This window comes from Meleagris gallopavo, chromosome 4, assembly GCF_000146605.3.
Source record: "Meleagris gallopavo isolate NT-WF06-2002-E0010 breed Aviagen turkey brand Nicholas breeding stock chromosome 4, Turkey_5.1, whole genome shotgun sequence".
NCBI classification, from domain to species: Eukaryota; Metazoa; Chordata; class Aves; order Galliformes; family Phasianidae; genus Meleagris; species Meleagris gallopavo.
In genome coordinates this window covers 48992100-49012110 of record NC_015014.2, presented here as the reverse complement: position 1 = coordinate 49012110, position 20011 = coordinate 48992100, and the positions used below count along the sequence as shown (strand labels likewise).

General features: G+C 38.4%; 1 protein-coding gene and 1 long non-coding RNA gene across 3 annotated transcripts in view; one reads left to right on the top strand and one right to left on the bottom strand.

Annotated features, from left to right (window-relative positions):
* WDR19 (WD repeat domain 19) overlaps positions 1-20011 on the top strand; it is a 39477-nt gene that overhangs the window by 16145 nt on the left and 3321 nt on the right. For both annotated transcript variants that reach the window (XM_010710277.3, XM_010710278.3), the window contains exons 18-34: positions 511-670; positions 1254-1364; positions 1635-1744; positions 2778-2835; positions 3757-3903; positions 4012-4094; positions 5457-5540; positions 6553-6699; positions 7502-7626; positions 8962-9074; positions 9863-9931; positions 10114-10191; positions 15278-15374; positions 17287-17411; positions 18561-18642; positions 19369-19519; positions 19638-19761. In XM_010710277.3, the coding sequence (XP_010708579.1) occupies positions 511-670; positions 1254-1364; positions 1635-1744; positions 2778-2835; positions 3757-3903; positions 4012-4094; positions 5457-5540; positions 6553-6699; positions 7502-7626; positions 8962-9074; positions 9863-9931; positions 10114-10191; positions 15278-15374; positions 17287-17411; positions 18561-18642; positions 19369-19519; positions 19638-19761 (1864 nt within the window). The remainder of the gene's footprint in view (positions 1-510; positions 671-1253; positions 1365-1634; positions 1745-2777; positions 2836-3756; positions 3904-4011; positions 4095-5456; positions 5541-6552; positions 6700-7501; positions 7627-8961; positions 9075-9862; positions 9932-10113; positions 10192-15277; positions 15375-17286; positions 17412-18560; positions 18643-19368; positions 19520-19637; positions 19762-20011) is intronic.
* On the bottom strand, positions 15475-17271 carry LOC116216583. Its single transcript, XR_004159662.1, has 2 exons — positions 16522-17271; positions 15475-15818 (listed from the first exon to the last, which is right to left on the bottom strand). It is a non-coding gene; the product is annotated as an uncharacterized LOC116216583 (long non-coding RNA).

The following is a 20011-nucleotide window of genomic DNA, read 5'->3' as shown; positions in this document are numbered from 1 at the left end:
GCTTATAGCTCTATACAGCAGACATGGTTATCTGAAACTGTCGTGCTGAATGCGGATAAATTAGATTGATCCATCATGTCATATGATGGTGTCTGTGCAAACCAAAGTAAGAGAAATAGTGCTGCTTTCTGTTTTTCCACTGTCAAGTAGAAGTAATTTGTTCAAGGCAGATTTGGGGTCCTTTGACAGTGGCTCTTCCAAAACTGGCTGAAGGTTCTTCTTGCCTCACTCTTCTTGCACTGCATTGAAGCAAAGCAAAATCAGTATAATGGCAAAACTGCCAGAATAGGGAAAGCAGGTGATTTCATGAAAAAGAATGGTAAAAATAGCAGAAACTTTAAGTTATGTGTTTGTACTTCTCCTTTGTTCCTGGTGATTGTCTATCTCTCCATGGCTTAGAAGTACAGATTTTTTTTTAGTTTTCCCTGTCGTAGTATTAGGGGAAAAAAGAGTGGAGAAGGAAATTTAGGTACAAGAAGTATTGGTTTTAAATTACTTTTGCCTTCATAGATTTTCTGAAGCATGGGGGATATGTGTACTTCTGAATGACCAGTCTAGTTGGAATGAGCTGGGCAAAGCTTGCTTACATCACATGGAGGTGGATTTTGCAATACGTGTTTATCGGACATGTGGGAATGCTGGGATGGTGATGTCACTAGAAGAAATAAAGGTAAAGCATAGTCTTTTTTAAATGGGGAGTACTGTGGTTTAATTCTTCTTAAGAATTTCTAATTTATTTTTTATTATTATTATTATTATTTTAATTTTTTTAGATAATGGGTGAATCGTTTTCAAGAGACTTAGTTATAGAGGAGAAAGCATTCAAACCACAGAACTCTTGCTTGGTTTCCTCTTCGCGTGGTTACAATACTCTACTGGAATGCAGAATTCTTTCCCATATTTTCTTGAAAGGAGTAGAATATACATATTCATGTATCAGACAAACTCTCTATCCTTTGCTATTTGTAAGAGAGTGTTTAAGGCCACTAATACATATTTTTTAAGCAGATTGTATTTAGGTATCTGAAAGTGTACATAAAATAGTACCTTAAGAATATACTTCTGCAAAGTGTTGATTTTAGACAGCATTTGTGGCTTTGAGGTACAGTAAGAAAGTGAGAACTTTCTCTGGTTTGTAGAATCTGTTACGCATTGTCAGATGTGGGGATGTATTGCTTTACTGTGTATACCGGAGTATGTTACCTATAACTTCTGTTTTTTAATATTGTTGCACCTATTGTGTCCTTTTGCAGGGAATAGAAGATCACAACCTTTTAGCAGGACACCTTGCCATGTTTACTAGTGATTTTAACCTGGCTCAGGATTTATACTTGGCATCCTCTCGTCCTATTTCTGCACTTGAGGTATTCAAAATGAGTAAATATTTTGTATGCAATTTTCTTCACCTTAATGTTGGAATATTTTACCTTCTGGTAATTCTGCCCTCTGTGGTTTTGTTCTTGCTATTGTGTGACTTGCAGACACTCTCTTTTAAGATAAATGTAGCTTTCTCAAATAGTTTACATCCTCCTAGAATACTAGCTCAATAATTGCACTTAGACTAATATAAAGTTCATATTACAATTCAGAATTTGATGTCTCCATCAGAAAATGGTGCTCTTCTTTGTTAATAGATGCGAAAAGACTTGCAGCACTGGGACAGCGCACTTCAGCTGGCTAAGCGTTTGGCTCCAGACCAAATCCCGTTCATATCAAGGGAATATGCACTGCAACTTGAATTCACGTAAGTTCTCCTGTAAAACTGTAGTGTAAGAACATGAGAACCAATGCTCATGCTAACTAGAACGTGCAATTGAGATACTGTAGCTGACAAAGCTCAGCTGTAATGCTGAGTTACCAGTTTTTGCAGCTGTAAGACTATAAGAAAAGTTTTGTAGAAATGCTTCATGCTTGAGGCATAGTACTAGTGATTTTTGATTGATTACAGTATATTTTTGAATGGTATGTAATATCATCTCCTAAATAAGTACTTTGTTGCATGTGAGCATTTGGAAAATAGAGAAAATTCACAGCCTTTAAGACTTCTCGCATTGGACAAAAGCCTTGCATTTAAAACTTTTGCTTGTTTTTCCTTCAACACTCAAGCCTTCATATTCTTACATTTTAGATAGAAGTGTGTCAGATTTCAGGCCTGACAGTCCTCAAAAGAGAATTATTAACCATTAGCTGTGATATTAAGTCTGAATTGTGGCTCTGCAGATTAAACTCAGTCAGTTTAACTTCTAACCTGAGGGGAAAAGCTCTGTATATAATTCCTGTTTTTGTAATACCTCCAGAACTGTTGGAGGATGCAGTCACAGACAGGAGGGAACTGAGGCAACTGAAGCAGTGAGACCATCTATAACTTCTGTTCTAAATGTACTTAAAAAGAAAAAACATCAATTTTCACTGTTATGCTGGGGGAAAAAAAAAAGTAGATTGGTTTATTTTCCAACAATATTTGTGGAAGTAGAGGTGAAATTATTGAGTTGCGTTGCATATATGGGTATTCTGTGCCTCTCTGTCATGGAATTCGATTGAGCTCAGTGTAAAGGAATTGAGAGATAGCCTTGCCTTTTGATTAATAGTTTAATAAAGGGAAATGCCATAACATACTGTGTAATTCCTTCTTTTGCATACCTCACATCCGAATTTGCAGTTTTTATCTCTTAAGCAAAACAGCTACATGCATAATCTGTCTGAAAGATCTGCTAGGTAGGAAGGTAACGATCTCTTCCAATTAAAACTTGTTCCACATAATTCCAATTTTCTTTCAGGGGCGATTATATGAATGCTCTGGCACATTATGAGAAGGGAATCACTGGGGACAGTAAGGTATTACTGATAGCATGTATAGTATCAAATACTGCATTTTCAAGTGTTTTGTTTCAGATGATTTGAATTCAGCTTTTTTATTTCAGTGCTAAATCTACACAACTATTGCTTTGGTGATAGCAGTCTTTTATGTACTTGTTTGTGTATTTTTAATGCACAGAATGATGCTTTCTCTACTCATAAAACACTATTGCCATTGTGTTCGAATGGAATAATAAGACTTAGTTTGAGCAGTTTCACAGTAGATGTGCAAACACTACTAGGATTTCATTGTTAAAGCAAAGATCTTCATTATTCCTTTGGTTATTCTTTGCTGAATTTTTATCTACATAAAGACAGGCTAGGATTGCATTACAAAGTAGACATCTTATTCAGTAGATATTCTCTTATTCTGGCATTATTTTCCCTAATATTTGCAAAATGCCTATTATTAAACAGCTGAAATAACAATAGGGGAATTTAATAGAGAAAATAGCAGTGTTTTCTGAATTCAAGCCATTTGCCCTTATAAAAGTGTTAGTGGCCTTACTATCTTTGGGAAAAAAAAACAAAAATAAAAAAAAATAAAATGAAGAGAGATTACAAGCATATTCCCTTCTTTTTTTCTACTGTTGGCTTTGAAGGAAGGAATGAAGTAGCACTGAGCCATTTGTAATAATATATTCTCTGTATGCTTGGCCGGGACAGATCTTGTAAGTGAAATACAGAAATAAAAGACCAAAGCTTAAGGAAAAAAAATTAAGCAGAGCTGTTCTTAACTGGTAAAAAAATAGCTGAAGCTGAGCAAGAATTTCTAGGCAAAAATTGATTTCACCAAGTCCATGTAATGTTTTGTTATTTTGAATCAGTATTTTGTTACTGTGGCTTTTGCGAGCTGCAATTTCTGATACATAATGTCTCTGCTTTCCTTTTGGTTGCCAGTACCAAGAACATGATGAAGCTTGCCTTGCTGGAGTGGCTCAGATGTGCATTCGAATGGGAGATATCCGTCAGGGCGTAAACCAGGCCATTAAGCATCCCAGTAGGTTACTAAAAAGGGACTGTGGAGCTATTCTGGAGAGTATGAAGGTATTCAAACAAATTAACAAAGCCTAAGGTTGAGTATGTGAATACATTAAGATACTTATTCGTAATCATAATTTGCAAATGATATTACAATGATTTTCAATATTATAGCAATTTTCAGAAGCTGCACAGCTGTATGAGAAGGGACAATATTATGACAAGGCAGCATCGGTGTACATCCGGTGTAAAAACTGGTAAGTACAGATTGCAGGGAGGTGTTCTGTTTGTTGTAACAGAGGACTTGACGTGGTGCTCTTTGGAAAAGAACAAGTCTGCAAATGTCTCTCTGGTTTTGTGGTTCCTTTCCCCAGGCTTGAACAAGAAAAGCATTCACCTCTTAGAAGCTTTTGTTGGTTTGAATACAGTCCTACTGGAAGTGGGAGTCTTCCTTTTTTTTTTTCTCCTTTTATTTTTCCCCTATTTTTGTGTCACAGCTGCAGTTTCCAGTTCTTTTTGCATGTGTGAGTGTGCGTGCGTGTGCACCCTGCATCTGGTCATTTAGTTCATGCAGTTTCTTTTAAGTTCATTAAATGTTGTTGGTCATCAGGTACCTAACTAAGTCTTTGAATATTCAGACAGTTGGAAATTGTCCTAACTTGCTTGTTCAAATGGAGTCTATAACTGTTAGCTGTCAAAACAACTAACGTAATGTTCTGTACATCATTTTAGAGTGGAAAGTGGAAGTTTACAGGGGAGAAGTACTATTTTATGGAGAGATTCAGTCTTAATTGTTATCTAATTTCATTTTATGCTGTTTTAATAGGAGAAACTGAATAAAGCAGAGATCAGAAAGATACCCTCTCTTTCATGCAAGTGCTCTAAAAATTAGGCTGGAATATTATGCTCATTTACAATGCAGAAATTTATCCTGCTGTAGAAGTGTATCAGCAGCGTCATGGTGAACCAAGAGAACACTTTGTTAAATAAGAGTAGCTTATGTATAGTGATAGACTTGATGTGCAAGCTGGGAGGGGCATGTTTTGTTTCTTCAGGCAGAAGTAAGCTCAGCTCTCCTGAAGTCCTAGGGAGTGCTCTGCATTCTAGGCACAGAAGGGACATTTAGGGCCTGCCTCTCTTCAGACTCACACGTGCTCTGCTCTGTTGGATGTTGTCATTCAGAGGATCTGCCTGTAATTGCCTAGAGTCCTCTGCACAACCTATAGCTGAGGCTCAAGCACACAGTCACAGGAGGCAACTGGACTGGTATTGGTTTCCTTTGTACTCTTGCTCAATCAGTAAGATACAGTTTTAACACTGTGTTGCTTCTGTAGATGAATTGGAGACAAAAAGTGGCACTTCTTATGCTCATACATCTCAAATGGAAAAGTTTCTGTGCTCTTTAAGCCCGTGTGCTCATGAAGCAGTCTGTTACTTCTCATTCTATTTCCAACTATTAACCACAGCTCTTTAAACATTTTAAAGTGCCTTCAAAGTTTATACGTTATGTTCAAATACTTTCTTTTTTAACCACCTTTTCAGTATTGATATAAATATGCCTGTTCTACCAGAGAAAAAGGAAACCAGAAATGTTTCTTCACTTTGTCTTGTCTTTCCAGGACAAAGGTTGGTGAACTTCTTCCTCATGTTTCATCTCCAAAGATTCACCTACAATATGCAAAGGCCAAAGAAGCAGATAGCAGGTGTGTTTATCAGCATTTATAGAATATATAATTGTTATTTATGGCGTACGTTATTTCTATAAAATATTCTAAAAGACAGACTTTAAATTCTGCATAAAACATGCTTCTGAAAAAGGATTCAGAAATACCCAAGCATAAATATTTTAAACATAGTCTATGGACCTTGATTTTTTTCCCATCTAAACATTATTGTCTTTATAACAGAAATTATTGAAGGTTTTGCAGTGCTGCAGCAATACAGCATTCCAGTTAATGGAATATTGAAGTTCAGTTTGTTTCTATCAACTCCTTTCATATAAAGCTGTGATTTTTAAGGTCCTTCAAAATTGAAATAATCATGGAAGAATTTCAATCTGGAAGCAAATTACTGTTACATCTTAATAGCTGCTCTTGCAAGGCACTGAATAAAGTGAAATTATTGGCTGAAATTATAAAGACCAAAACAGGCCTTTGTCATATCAGCCAATAATCACAAAATTTTAATCACAAAGTTTAGTTTTCTGCATGTCACTGCCTGTAGGGAAATGGAGTTCAGAATAATGATGGCTTATAAGATGAGACAACCAAGGCTAAATGCTTGGATGGATGAGACTAGAAAATATTATTAGTGTTAACTGCATAGTGCTAGAATGAGAAATTTCTTTAACTCTTTTATGGAACAGAAAATAGACTCATTTTTTGAAACTGTGCTACTAGTTATCTGTTTGGATTTATTGTTCTTTCACTCCCGAGTGATTTAATGAGCTGATAGAACAGATGAACTACTTCTAAGGTATACAAAAAGGGATGCTTGACAGAGTAAGTTAAAAATACTTCTGTCTCAGCAAGAAATGTACTCCCAAGAGAAAATAATGTGGGGAGAAAAGTTAGTAAATACAAAACAAGCCTATTTATGCAAACTGAAAAGGAGGTGTCACAGAATAACCTCCCAGAAGTAAAATAGTGTATGTTTCTTTCATACCATACTGAAAAGAGTTATTTAAAAATTAGAAAAACTGTTGTAATTTTTCAGGTACGAGGAAGCGGTGGTAGCTTATGAGAATGCGAAACAGTGGGACAGCGTAATCCGACTGTGTTTGGATCACCTTAATAATCCTGAAAGGGCCGTTAATATTGTGAGAGAAACCCAGTCTCTTGATGGGGCAAAGATGGTGGCCAGGTAATAATTATACGTTAAAAAGTTAATCACTTTGAGAACTGTTAACTGTTCCTTTCTCCTGCATTGTTGCCAGAGGATAAAACTGTGCTCAGTACAGTAAATGGAATTTTTTTTAAAAAGAATCCTATAAGCTTGTAGAATATATAATATTTCCTTGAACACATTCTTAATACATCCCATAATTTACCCCAATCTAACACTGGCTTTTCTTTCTACTTAAGTAGCGTATCACTCTTAAATCGTGATTGCGGTGTCTAAGTTAGTGATTTTCTGGATGCAGCTATAGAAAGCACAGTAAAATGAATTGTTATACACAATTTTCACTTTAACTTCTTTCAGGAAGGTTATTCTTGTATATTAGTTTTTATTGAACTTATAGCTTATGAGATGGGCAGTTAGAGTTTTAAAAGCATGGAAGAGGTCATACCTGTTGGAAGTTGGTGAGGCATGCTGGTGTATCAGACTCAGTTATTAGTGCTTGGTTAATGACTATATACTTCAGTTTAGTGATTTGAGTTCTTTAAAATTTGGATGACTAAACAGGTACTACTTTATTTCTTTCTAACTCTTCAATTGAAAATTACATTAACCTGAAGTAGTGAGTTTAGAAAATAATAAAGGTTTGCCATGCTGTATTATTTACAGTAAGTTAATTTTAGTAACCTATTTAAAAGATAAAATATGTAGATACAAAATTAGAAATACATCATACTTGCATGCCACAAAATACAGTATGTTTCTTAAAGTTTGGAGCATTCATGGTGTTACCTAACTAAGGTATTAATTTATTCATTCCAACTAGATTTTTCCTGCAGCTCGGTGACTATGGTTCTGCCATCCAGTTCCTGGTCATGTCTAAATGCAATAATGAAGCTTTCACATTAGCCCAACAGCACAACAAGATGGAGATTTATGCTGATATCATCAGTGAGTATTCCAGTTTAATACTTCGCACACAGTATGTTTTCCTGTACTTTTTCTTGGTTTAGACCAAATTAAAGTGATAAGAGAAGGGATGTGTGGTTTTGTTTCCCAGCCCTTTCCATTTATTTTCAATCACCATTGGCAGATTTGGCGTCCTGTTTTTAATTCAAGTCTATAAGCTTTGTTTCACTTCCAGCTCAGATGTTTTCAAAGGCTGGGCTGTGTTAGAGCTCTTTCTGTTTATCCACAGAGGTAAAACGTTTGTCTAGACTGTTCTTGTGTGTCAGGTGAGGAATCTCTTTTTTGACTTGATGTATTTAGTAATACCTTAGTATTACCAAATTTTTCTAGGAGAGCTGAATTTTATCTCTTTTCCTTCTGAAATGGTTCCAGCTCTTAAATGTTTGTGTCACTTTGTCCATTCTTTTTTTTTTCCCCCCCCAGAGGCCATTTATGGCCTCCTGCTGTCACAGCAGGAGACTAAAGAGGGCCTTGCAGAGAAGCTGACTCGCACCTCAGGCCTTCAAATCACTCAGTGGCCAACCTGTTGGTTTGCAATATACGTTATGCTTTTCTCTTATGTCTACAGCCTTCTTTGTGGAAAGTTTCACGGAAGTGTCTAACAAACTATCTCATCTTTTCAATAAAACATTGAAAGTTTCCCTTTTAAAATCTTCCTTTAAAAAATGCATTTCTGCTAGGGTGGAGTAGTTACAAAACTTCACAGCAGTTAGCTTGGTGATATACTATTACAGCTGCTTGTCAAGGTGGGCAGTATTGCTCTATTATTCCTTGCGCTTTCTTCCTTCTCTCCTTTCACAACAGCACGGCTCAAATTGTAATGTAAGTGGGTGGAAACAGGTTTTAAACCTAACTTTGGAGAAGAGGCTCTCTTTATGTGTACAGTAATATGGCATCTTGGTTAGAGGACTCAGTTGTATTGCCTGCTAAATGGTTAGATGGCTCCTGATAATCTTTTACTATGCAGTACAGGTATACCCTCATATTCTTAAGCTGTAAAAATGATCCTAATGATAATCTTAATATCATTTTTTCTGTTTTATTGTTGCCAAGACATAATGAAAAGAATAAATAATATGTCATAGGCCATTCTATTATGTCTGTAGCAATCCCACTACCACGTGAAATCTGTGGAAACAATAATTTCAATGCATTGAAATTACATTTAGTTTTTTAGGTAGGAAAAAAGCACTCAAGCTGTAATTTGATTCTACTTGGCTTTGTTTTTTTCTGCATAATGGGAATTTCTTTCTTTGCTAAGGCCCTTTTCTTACTTAATAGAAATACTCTGTTATCGTGGCCTTCTCTCTCTTGCAGCTTCCGAGGGTACCAGCAATGAAGATTATCAGAGCATTGCTCTGTATTTTGAAGGAGAAAAGAAACATTTTCAGGCAGGAAAGTTCTTCTTGTTGTGTGGCCAATATGGACGGGTCAGTACATAAATGATAAAGCAGTGATGGTTGACTGTTCATAGGAACTGTTGAAAATACTGTACTTCCAAATCAAGTTCACTTGTAGACTTTTATCTGTCTTAACTGATACATGTACTGATACAAGAAGGTGTTAAAAAGCTAAGTAAGGTATCTGTATTTTTTATTTGATTCTATGAATTATGCACTGTCATGCAGATAAACTTTTCATAGCCGTAGAGGCACCAGATGGATTAATGTCACATTACCCTCAGTGAATTTCTAAGAGGTGTAAACATATAGGTAAAATTTGTAGTACATTTCTTGACCAGTGAAGATTTGGTTGCCGTAAAAATAGTTTGTTAAATAGTGTTGCACATCCAAGTGTAACCAGATCTTTAAAAAGAAGGGAGTGTGTCAATTGGCAGGCAAGTCTGGCAGCTGATGCTTTCTAAGTGTTTGATTCCTACTTACTGAGCACGTGCTAAAAAAAAGTTCCTGATTTTTGCAGATTACAGCCATCATAGGTGACTGCTCTTTCAACTGGAGCGGAAGAGGCGTCTAATGCCACATTAACCACAGTTAAATGAAGATATATGCCAGGATTTAGCAAAGACTTGACTCTTTTTTTCAGGATTAAAAGCAGCCATTACCTTATAGCATATGTGGCTATCCTGATGGCTATAAATACAGTCCATCCATTGTGCCATTTTTTTTTGTCAAAAGACAGAGAGAAACAACTTGGTAAAAATGAGAAAAATGTTAATTTCATGTATTTCAACTTAAACTCTTTTTCTACTTCTTTTTAGGCATTAAAGCACTTTATGAAAAGTCCAAGCACAGAAGATAACTTGGCTATTGAAATGGCAATTGAAACAGTAAGCAATTTTGATAAAATAAAATATTACTTATCTTTTCAAGAAGTTTACTTTCAGTATTGTGGCATTTTCCCATCATCAGTTGATAAATAAATGTAGCTGCAGTTTTTTTATGAAAAGTCTGCTTGTGTTGTATTTTTTCTTTTTTCCTCACAGTAATTTCTTCTGTCTTTACTTAATAGGTGGGACAGGCAAAGGATGAGGCCCTAAAAAATGAACTGATCGATTATCTCACAGGAGAGAATGATGGCATGCCTAAGGTATTGTATTTTTGTCACTGCTGTTGCGTCCTGTTGCTGTACTACAAGATCATTTGAGTTTATTTTATCCTAAAATTTTGGTAGGCACAGATTGCTTTTTAAGGATTGCTTTCACTAAGGAGTGAGGCTTATGTGATCATTCTGTGAGTCATTTCACCCAGTAACTTCAGTTTCAGAAAGATGAGAAAGCAAGTGTCTGAGATACAGTCATCTTTTTCTAAACTCTGTGGAGACAGCAGAGGAGGTCCAAATTAATGCTCACACTGAAAAAAGACAGAAGTTAGCTGTTCAGATCAGTTAGCACACTGGCGGTTGTCTTTGCCAGATGGTCAGGCAGCATGTGTGTCTCAAGACAAGCAACACTACTGATGTCTTGTACAGTGGGGAACTGGTCATACTGTCGCAGAGGAAGAAAGTAAGGTAGTACTTAGGGAATGAAGAACAGAAACACATCAACTAATGAGATACGTTGTGGACAGATTTTCAAAGTTATTCAGCCCCCCTTGATTTCTTAATCATAGAATCATGTCTTCCAACCCCATGTCTTGGGTTGGAAGAGACCTCAAGGATCATGAAGCTCCGGTCCCCCCAGTCACAGGCAGGGCCACCAACCTCCCCATTTAATACTAGTCCAGGCTGCCCAGGGCCCCATCCAACCTGGCCTTGAACACCTCCAGGGATGGAGCATTTGTCCCATCCATTAAGTAATTAATGACCGTGTTCTCAAAAGGACATTAGCCCCAAAACAATTTGGAAATGTGAACTGAAGGGAGAATTTGCCATTGAGATCACCTGAAAATGTAAATGCTTCCTGTGGATGCCCGTGTGACAATTAAACCCTTTAAAAATCTAAAAAATCCTTTTCTTTTTTATTACTACATAGCAGTATTTAGTTTAAAGTTTGGATTGTTTATTCATAGCTTCAGTTTCATCTGCAAATACGGGCTACAGTTCTGTGAAAGAAAACACAGTTTCTGTTCTGTGTTGGAGAATACAGTCCATATTGAATTTATAAGAAAATGAAAGAACAGGAAGTACATAGGAAAAAGATCTTAGCTGACAGATTTTGATATATTAGTACCAATACCATACTTTTGGTAATAACAGAAAAGAATAACTCAAAGCATTAGCAGGACGTATACTATACAAGAAATAATTTTGACTATATTGAGTTGATGTGTTTTTGTTTTTCAGGGCAAATTAAAAATATCCACTGTAAATACGCACCATTAGGGTATCAGAACTGCAGCAGTTGAGGTTAAGATGATAAACAGCTCTTTTGTGAGGTAGCATGCTGGTGTGTTATCATGTTTCTTTGAGTTCAAGCTATAGAAAAGCAGGCTTCACAAAGCATTTTTTGTTTTGATGTCCATAGAAGTGATGGTACGTTCAGTCATATTTGGGTTTGAGTTCATGGGGAAAAAAGAGTGAAAAAAAAGCCTTCAAGTTTAATTGCCTGTCACAGGAGAGTTTGAGTGCAAGGAGTGTGAGCCAAGTGGAGCTGCAGCCATGTTTATCTACCTATGAAAGCCAGACCAGGTGCAGACACTACAGTCTGCAATTCATTCCTTAGTCAAGGAACTTAAACTCTTGTATGACCTCACAGTAAATACAGTTCAGATATGAAAAGACATTTATGGAAGAGTAAGTTCTGTCTTAGTGAGGGGAGTGGGATTTGGTAATAATGAAAATGACACAGTGTTGGCACAGTAAGGTTATTTCACCTCTAATATTACAGATGCGGTTTATGATTCTGTTGTGAGGTTAAAAATCTCTGTCCTCTCAGCAGAGTGCCCAGAAGCAAAAGATTTAATATGTTAGCCTTCCAGACACTAGGTAGACAGTTGATGGCTACACCAGCCTTGCTTTTGCAAAATTAGAAATTGGGAAAAAACAATTATGTATGTAGGGTTTTTTAATTCACTTCTTAATATGTGTCTGTAATTTGAAGTTTGAACTACAAGAAAATTATATGAGAAGTAAAAAGTAATGAAACAAAATAGAATCCAACTGCAAGAGACCAGAAGAGAATGAAGCCAGTAGAGACATGGTACAACAAATCCCAAGGGAGCCTATAAACAGGAGGGGAGTGAACTCTTTGAAAAGGTAGATAACAGCAGGACAAGGGGAAATGATTTTAAGTTGAGGGAGGGGAGATTCAGGTTGGATGTCAGGGGGAAATTCTTTACAAAGAGAGTGGTGAGGTGCTGGAACAGGCTGCCCAGAGAGGTTGTCGATGCCCCGTCTCTGGAGGTGTTCAAGGCCAGGTTGGATGGGGCCCTGGGCAGGCTGGTCTAGTATTAAATATGGAGTTTGGTGGCCCTGTATGTGGCAGGGGGTTGGAGCTTGGTGATCCTTGAGGCCTCTTCCAACCCCGGCCATTCTGTGTTTCTGTGATTCTGCGATCAGTGTAAGCAAAAGTAATTTTGTATTTATGCTGTAAAGTGGTTGGGCAGAACCTGTCCCATCCTATCTTTTTCCTGTTGGCAGCAGCCTGCCCACTGGTTGTGCGTAGGGTTGGGTAAGGGACGTGAGCTGGTGTCATCTGCATGGTGAAATGGTTCTGAAGGTTGTAGGAAATACTCAGCAATTGTGTGAATGCCATAATTACTGTCTTAAACATTGTTCTGAAATTCAATGTAGAGCTTTCTTTTCCTTGTTTAAAAGCTCTTTCTTGTTCTTCTAAACGCTTGAATCCAATCTGCCATAGTCTCTCTCAGTGAGTAGCATCATTTTACTTTATCAAATCGTAACTATTTGTTTGAAAAACAGATGTAGAAATCAATTCTCCCTTATCCTTATTCTGCTGGTACAGAGCTGCTGCTTCTGAAATTTCCAAGAGGGGGGTTTTAGAGAATAGTGGCTTTTCTGTGGTAGCGTTCTTGTAAAGCTGAGTGTAAGAGCAAATTTGAAGTAGGCAAGCAGCAGAAACTTGCTAATCCCTTCAGCACTCATCTTCAAACCCAGCAGTCGCTCAGAGCAGCCTGGGTGCTTTTTTCAGCCAATGTCATGTGGCTTTAATGAAGCACCATATTATCAAAAATATTATATTAAGCATACATTTGACACACTGTTGTCTCATAATAAGCTAGTTTGTAATGTGTTATTATGTTGGCTATTGCATTTGTTGACTTCAGCATGCTAAGATTCTTAATTTGTCATGTGTGCTTTAGAACTTTCCAGGAAGCATTAAGTAGCAAAGTTCTGCTGTTCTGTCTGTGCATGTTTTCTAGGCACAAACATTGTAGAAAGCAAAACTAAGTTGAAATAATAGCTATCTAAAATTAAGGTCAGTTGGTTAAAATTAATTATTGGAATTCCGAAGATTTTAGGAAATGTGTTGACAATTGAAAATTCCTTTCTTTATTTATTATCTTTTTAATGTCTAGCTTGAAAGGTTAGAAAGTAAAACATAAAGCATTTCTTAAATGCCTTCTACTTTTGTATTTTCTTCTCCATATGGCTGCCATGTGAGTTACTGAAATCTGTTCTTTGAGATGCAGTGAAGGACGTGGCAGTTCCCTCATGAGACAGCTACTCTGTCCCAGGCAGAACAGGGAGAGGAGCAGCCCAGCAGGGCAAGTGCACACACAGTACCCACACCAGGAACTGTTGGGAACAGGGGAAAATCACCCCATAGCCCACGCAGCATCATCATTTTCTTGTGACCCCATTCAGGGAACTCAGGATAAATAATATCCACTGATACATGTGGTTGCATTTGTTTCTTATCCAGATAACCATTTCAATGCTGTTAAACTACAGCTCTTACAACCTTCTAATTTTTGACTGTTTAAAATTCTGTTACATCATTACTTGAAGTTAATTATTTTTGCTCACTTCATGTTTTGCTTCATAAGGAAAGTTAAGAGAAGAATTTGACTCGCCCTTTTTCTTTCTGCATACTGGTCTTCCTTGCTTTTATTTCTGTGATTTTTTTTCTTCTCTTTTGCTTCCTGCATCTTGGATAGGAAATTAATCTTTGCAGTCATTTCTTTCTTGGGAAATGTGTTTATACATTTCATATTTCTTTTCCCTTGAATTTCTTTCTTGATTCCTTTTTCTTTTTCCGCAGTGTGTTTTGAGACCTGTATACAAAAGCCGCACAGTGTTCTGGAGCGCAGCCCAAGTAGTTATCTTTAAAGAACTTGTATACAGTTCAAACATAAAACACACATTGTGTTTGGCTTTACTGATAATATCACAGAATTGGTTCAACTTGGTTTTGTGTTTGTTGCTGTCCTTAAAGCTGCTGATGTGTTTTGTTTCCAATTTGCCTCTCTCTGACTGGGGAGCATCCCATTACGTGCTGTATTTCAGATTAAATTGGCCTTGACTAACAAACCCAAGGATTGTAACATACAGACTGCGCTTTTGTTTAATCTCATTTTTGAAATCACTGCTAGAGGTATAAAATAGTGCCCCTAAACCAGATTTTTTTTTCATGTAACAGTTCCTCTTCCTTGAAAGCAAGGCTCTTCTATCCAGAGTGTGTATTTCAATGGCATTTTTAGAAATAAGAATCTTTTGGACTCTTGTCAATTTTCTTAAAATACGTCAGGAAGCCCAAGTCTTGTGTTGACCTTTTTTTTTTGTACTGGTGTATGGGAAATCTAAGTCCCTTTTAAAAAGCAGAAGTCCTGGTTGTTTTCTTCATCTTGTTTTTTGAAATTTTGGTTTAAAATTATTATTTCACCAGTTTTCTTCACATTGAATTAAGCTGCTGGATTGTCACTTCTTGGGTGAACCCTTGGCTGCATTTCTCATTCTTGAGTTCCACAACATACCGACAGTACGGGGTGCAGCAAATTAGAAACCTTATACGTTTTATTAGCCAATCGTCCCCTTAATTTTCAGTTCTTTTAGCTGCCCTGGCCCTCACTCACACTAAGCTGTGCGTTCACCGGGAGCTGTAACAGTGACCTCAGCGAGGGTTTGGAGTCCCCTTTGCCACCACAGGCAGCACCAACCTGAGCTGTTGGTTCTCAGTTCAGGGGCCTCACAGCGAGCGCGGTGGACGAGAGGAGGAAGGGAACACCATGCTTGCCATTTACCAGCATTAATTGCTTTTGTCTGACTTAATTAGGATGCTAAGTACCTATTCCGCTTGTACATGGCACTGAAGCAATACAGAGAAGCTGCCAGAACTGCTATAATAATCGCCAGGGAAGAGCAGCGTTCAGGTAAGTCAGGTTTTTCTGATAGGATAGCATACGTGATGCTGTGGCATCACAGTCCTGCAGGTACCATTGTCAATACAGATCATGCTATAAAGCCTCACTCTTATGGTAAATACGAAGCTTTTAATTGTATTCATTCAGTTTTGAATTTGAAATAGCTTTTCTGAAAAGATGGGGATTCATAACTGCATATTAAATCCTTGGAAATAAATCAAGTGATGGAAAATTTCAGCATTCTTCATATTCAGTGGTGGAGGCTGCTTGAAACTTTACTTTTCTGTATAACAGATCTTAGAGTTGCAGTTAAACTACAAAGAGTTTCCAGCTTTGGATTCTTTCCATGTGAAGATCCTTCAGTCTTTGCATGTTTCAACTTTCAGTAGATGTGTGAAGGAGATGGGCTGTGCCAAAGGGTCAGATACCTGCATGCCTGAGCCTTGTTTTTGCCTGAAGTTACAAACAGAAAAAAAAGAAATAAGAAGGGACAGGGCTAGAAGCGAAATAACTGTCTCCTCTGCTGGCTGCTTTTGCCATGGCAACAGCCCTACCAAAACACTGCTTTCTTTTCATTACAAATAAGTTAAGAAAAATATCCATAAAGGAAAAGCAGCAGCCTCAGGAACTGGAGGACAGTAATGTCCGTAGAAATTAACATTAATGGACAAACAGCAATGGGCTGAGGCTGGGGCCTTGACAGACGTGGTTTGCCAGGGCAGCACAGCAGTAAATAAAGCATTAATGCTGATAATGTAAGCAGGAAATGTACAGGCTCAAGGGTTTGATTATTCTTCAGCTCTTTGAATCTGAAAACGTGTACCTAAGTTGGAGTGTCCCATGTCGTAGCTTATATTCACTGCTTGCACAGATGTGTTCAGAAACTGTTTGAAAGTAAGCCCTGCATTTTTCTCAGTAATATCAGCTGTTCTGCAGCAACTGTTTCTTCTGCAGAGGCAGTCGAGGGTTTTTCCCCACTTCCTTCAGGAGATTTCAGCAAGTTTGATTTTGAAGTTTTCACCGATATGGTTGGTGAAACTTTTCCTTAACAATCCATTTAAAATTCTGTTTCAGTCTGTACTATTCAGTGCATACACTTAGGGTATGCCATTTCCTACACAGTTTTCCCTTAAATTGTTTCTCATGTAATACTCACATGATATTAGGACTGATCATGCTGTGCCACACAGTTCCAGCAGCTTGATTCAATGGCAGTAACAACACACAACAAATTGCTTTGTGCAGATGGAGAGAAGCAATGCTTGGTGAAATAACTAAATCTAAAGTTTTCCTTAAGCGCCTCCAACTGCGAAGAATATGACTTTGTTATACTCTAATAACGACAGATAAAGAATACAGGAAGAATCAGCTAGCTAAGAGCAGTCTGACCATACTGAACACATTTTAATGCTGAATCTAACTACGTTTAGAAGTTAATGAGCTCCTGTGGTTTCCAGACACCCCTCGTCAGTGATCTGGAAGCAGTGCAATGCCACAAATTAACATTCACATTTAAGTTCTCTCCCTGAAAGGTTTAGGGTTGGTTGGTTGCAGAGGCAATGAGTTGCCAAAGCAAATGATAAAGTAGTTTTCTTAATTAAAACTACCTTTTCTCTACACTGTTGTGGAAACAGTGTCTCTTGGATACAGCATCTTCCATTTTTGAAGTTTTATTATGCAAAGTTGTTATTCACATAAATGTTTTGCTACTTCTGCAAGTGTATTTTTTTCTTATTTAATTCCCTGGCCGATACTGGTTGGGATCCTGAGACAAACAACTGCTTATGACTTTGCAAAGAAATTGTCACGCAGAATTTTTGCTCTAAGAATCAATGCAGCTTCATGTTTGGCTTCCTTACATGTTATTAGGTTACCAAAAAAAAAAAATAAAAATTACAATTCGGTGTTGTTTGTTTTTAAGGAAATTACCGAAATGCACACGATGTTCTTTTCAGTATGTATTCAGAATTGAAGACCCAGAAGATTAAAATTCCTTCTGAGATGGCTACAAACCTCATGATTCTACACAGCTATATTTTAGTGAAGGTAAGGAATCGAGAAGCTGAGTTTTTACTCACATTGCACAGTCTCTGGTTTACTGACGTGTGCTTATGGGTGCTTTGTATTCATGAACTGTGTTGCCACGGAGGTTGCAGAATGGACTCCAAGTGCAAGCTAATGGCGAGCTTCAGGAGAATCCATACCTGTTTGATGCTTCTACCTCTTTGGTTAGACTATTCTTCTTAAAATACTGAATAATTTAAAACCTAAGTATGGCTTCCTTATGCATATGGCATTCATACTTAAAATATGTGCACTGCTAGTACTATGATTGGTCAGAAGCAGATCACTGCTTTTATTTGTCAACGGTTTACGGGCTGGTTCGGCCCGGTTCCGTGACTAGAAGGGCGGAGGGATCCGCGGATCCGCGCCCCCGGGAAAAAAAGAAAATAAGGGACCCCGAAATAATTGAAAACAGTGGCAACAATCTGAGGTAAAACAAAGTAATTTACTAAATATGGTATCAACAGAATTTTATAAGGAGAGAGAATGTGAAATTGATAGTGGATCGGCCTTACCACAACGCTGAGATGAGAAGCGCAGGCAGAGAAGCGCAGGCGAGAAGCGCAGGCAGAGAAGCGCAAGCGAAGCAGCGCAGGCAGAGAAGCGCAAGCGAAGCAGCGCAGGCAGAGAAGAGAGCATCAGGTGACCTTGCCGGGAGTTATATCTCCTCGCTGACCGCAAAGCCCCCTGGGGAAACGTAGCTGCTCTTCTCCGCTGGACAGGCACCCGGAACTTGAGCATCAGCAGTCAAACCCCCAGTACATTGCATGATGTTATGATGTGGAATACCGATAATGAAAAATCATGAAACCATGACATTATTTAATTGAAATTTAATTCTTTAATTGAAATTGGCCAGTCAGGAGGAAACCACTCAGCCTGTGGCCTTCTTGCACCCCCCTGCCTGCCAGCCATAAGGCAGCAGCCTGCTGGTGGTGGGCTGGAGACTAGAGAGAGCTCTGGAGAACAGCTCCCATTAGTCTCTGGTTCTTCCTCTACAGCTTCATACGTGTGCTCAGTTTCACTAACAGGCTGTGGGCGTGCAGCTCCGCAGAGGACAAACACCAAGAGCAGGAACTGCATTCTGCTCTCTGAAGCTGCAGTTAATTTGGTGTGTTTGTTGTATTCCAGACTCACGTGAAACGTGGCGACCACATGAAGGGAGCACGTATGCTTATACGTGTAGCCAACAACATCAGCAAGTTCCCATCACGTGAGTACTGACAGCATGAATGAGTGGGCTGTGCTCTGCAGGGCAGCTCAGGAGTTATTGTTAGAAGGTACCTGGGGTGCTTCCTCACTAGAGAACCTCCAGGAGGGATTCCTCAACCAAGGTTAATGTGTCTTTAAGCACCATAACTGCAGTGCTAAGTAGCCTGAGCCATGCATGAAGTCTCAGATCGATCCAATGAGCTGACGTTCTGTTTTTATCACGAAGTTGAAGTAGCCTTCTTTTGAAAAGGCTGCTTCTGTGGTACGTGGAACATTTAGAGGAAATTTTCCTTGACACTGCTGTCATGTATGGCTGCGGTACTGACAGTGCACCTCTCCTCACCTGTGCAGACACAAGCTGTTAGATAGGTCAGTCTGTCTTCTCTGCTAATTCTCAGCCAGTAGTAATCCCAGTTAGTGTTTTAGCTTTTTAATGCCAGGGTTCTCTCTCAACACATCGCTATAATGCAGACTTTAAACAGCATAGACCAGATTTGGGAGAAACAATTATAATCAAAACATTCCCAGTGCCAGGCTGTGCTGCAGAGGTACCAGGAAGGAAGAGGTGAACCCATAGTTCTTGTGTGTGGTTACAGGAATTGCACAGATTTGTGCAGCTGTGTGATATAGAAAAATTCTGTCATCTTTCATCGACACCCTATTAGCACAAAGGTTTTAAACAGTAGTATTAGTAAATAATTATTGCTATTGGTTCATTTTGTTGCAGACATTGTACCCATTTTGACGTCAACAGTGATTGAGTGTCACAGAGCAGGATTGAAGAACTCAGCCTTCACTTTTGCTGCTGTGCTGATGCGACCTGAGAATCGCAATAAAATAGATCTTAAATACAAAAAGAAAATCGAAGCGATGGTCAGGTGAGCAGTGTTCATCTGTACTTCCAAACATTTGCCAGGCATCAAAAGCACTGTGAAGGATCTGTCTTCAAGTTCAAAGAGCTTGAGTTTTTATTCATGTTTGTATGTTACCGCTTAGGCACCCAGACAAAACTGAGGCAGAGGAGCCAACAACAGCCTGTCCCTACTGTGCATTCCAGCTCCCAGAGTGTGAGCTCTTATGTCCCAGCTGTAAAAACAACTTGCCATACTGCATCGCAACGGTGAGTGCCTCTTCTACACCGTGAGAATGAACACAAAGCTGCTTTTTTGTTTCCCATTTGCACTTTGCTACTTGATTCAGGCTAAGGCTTGGCAGTTTCTTTCCAAGCTGTTAGCAGATCAGTGGCACCCAGTCCTCTGGGGAGCTTCCCGTGTTAAGTACTGGGCCAGTACTGGTTTCAGTATTCAGTATTAGTGATCCTGACACAAATGAGAAGCCCTACTGCTTTTGCTTCTGAATTCTTTACAGTC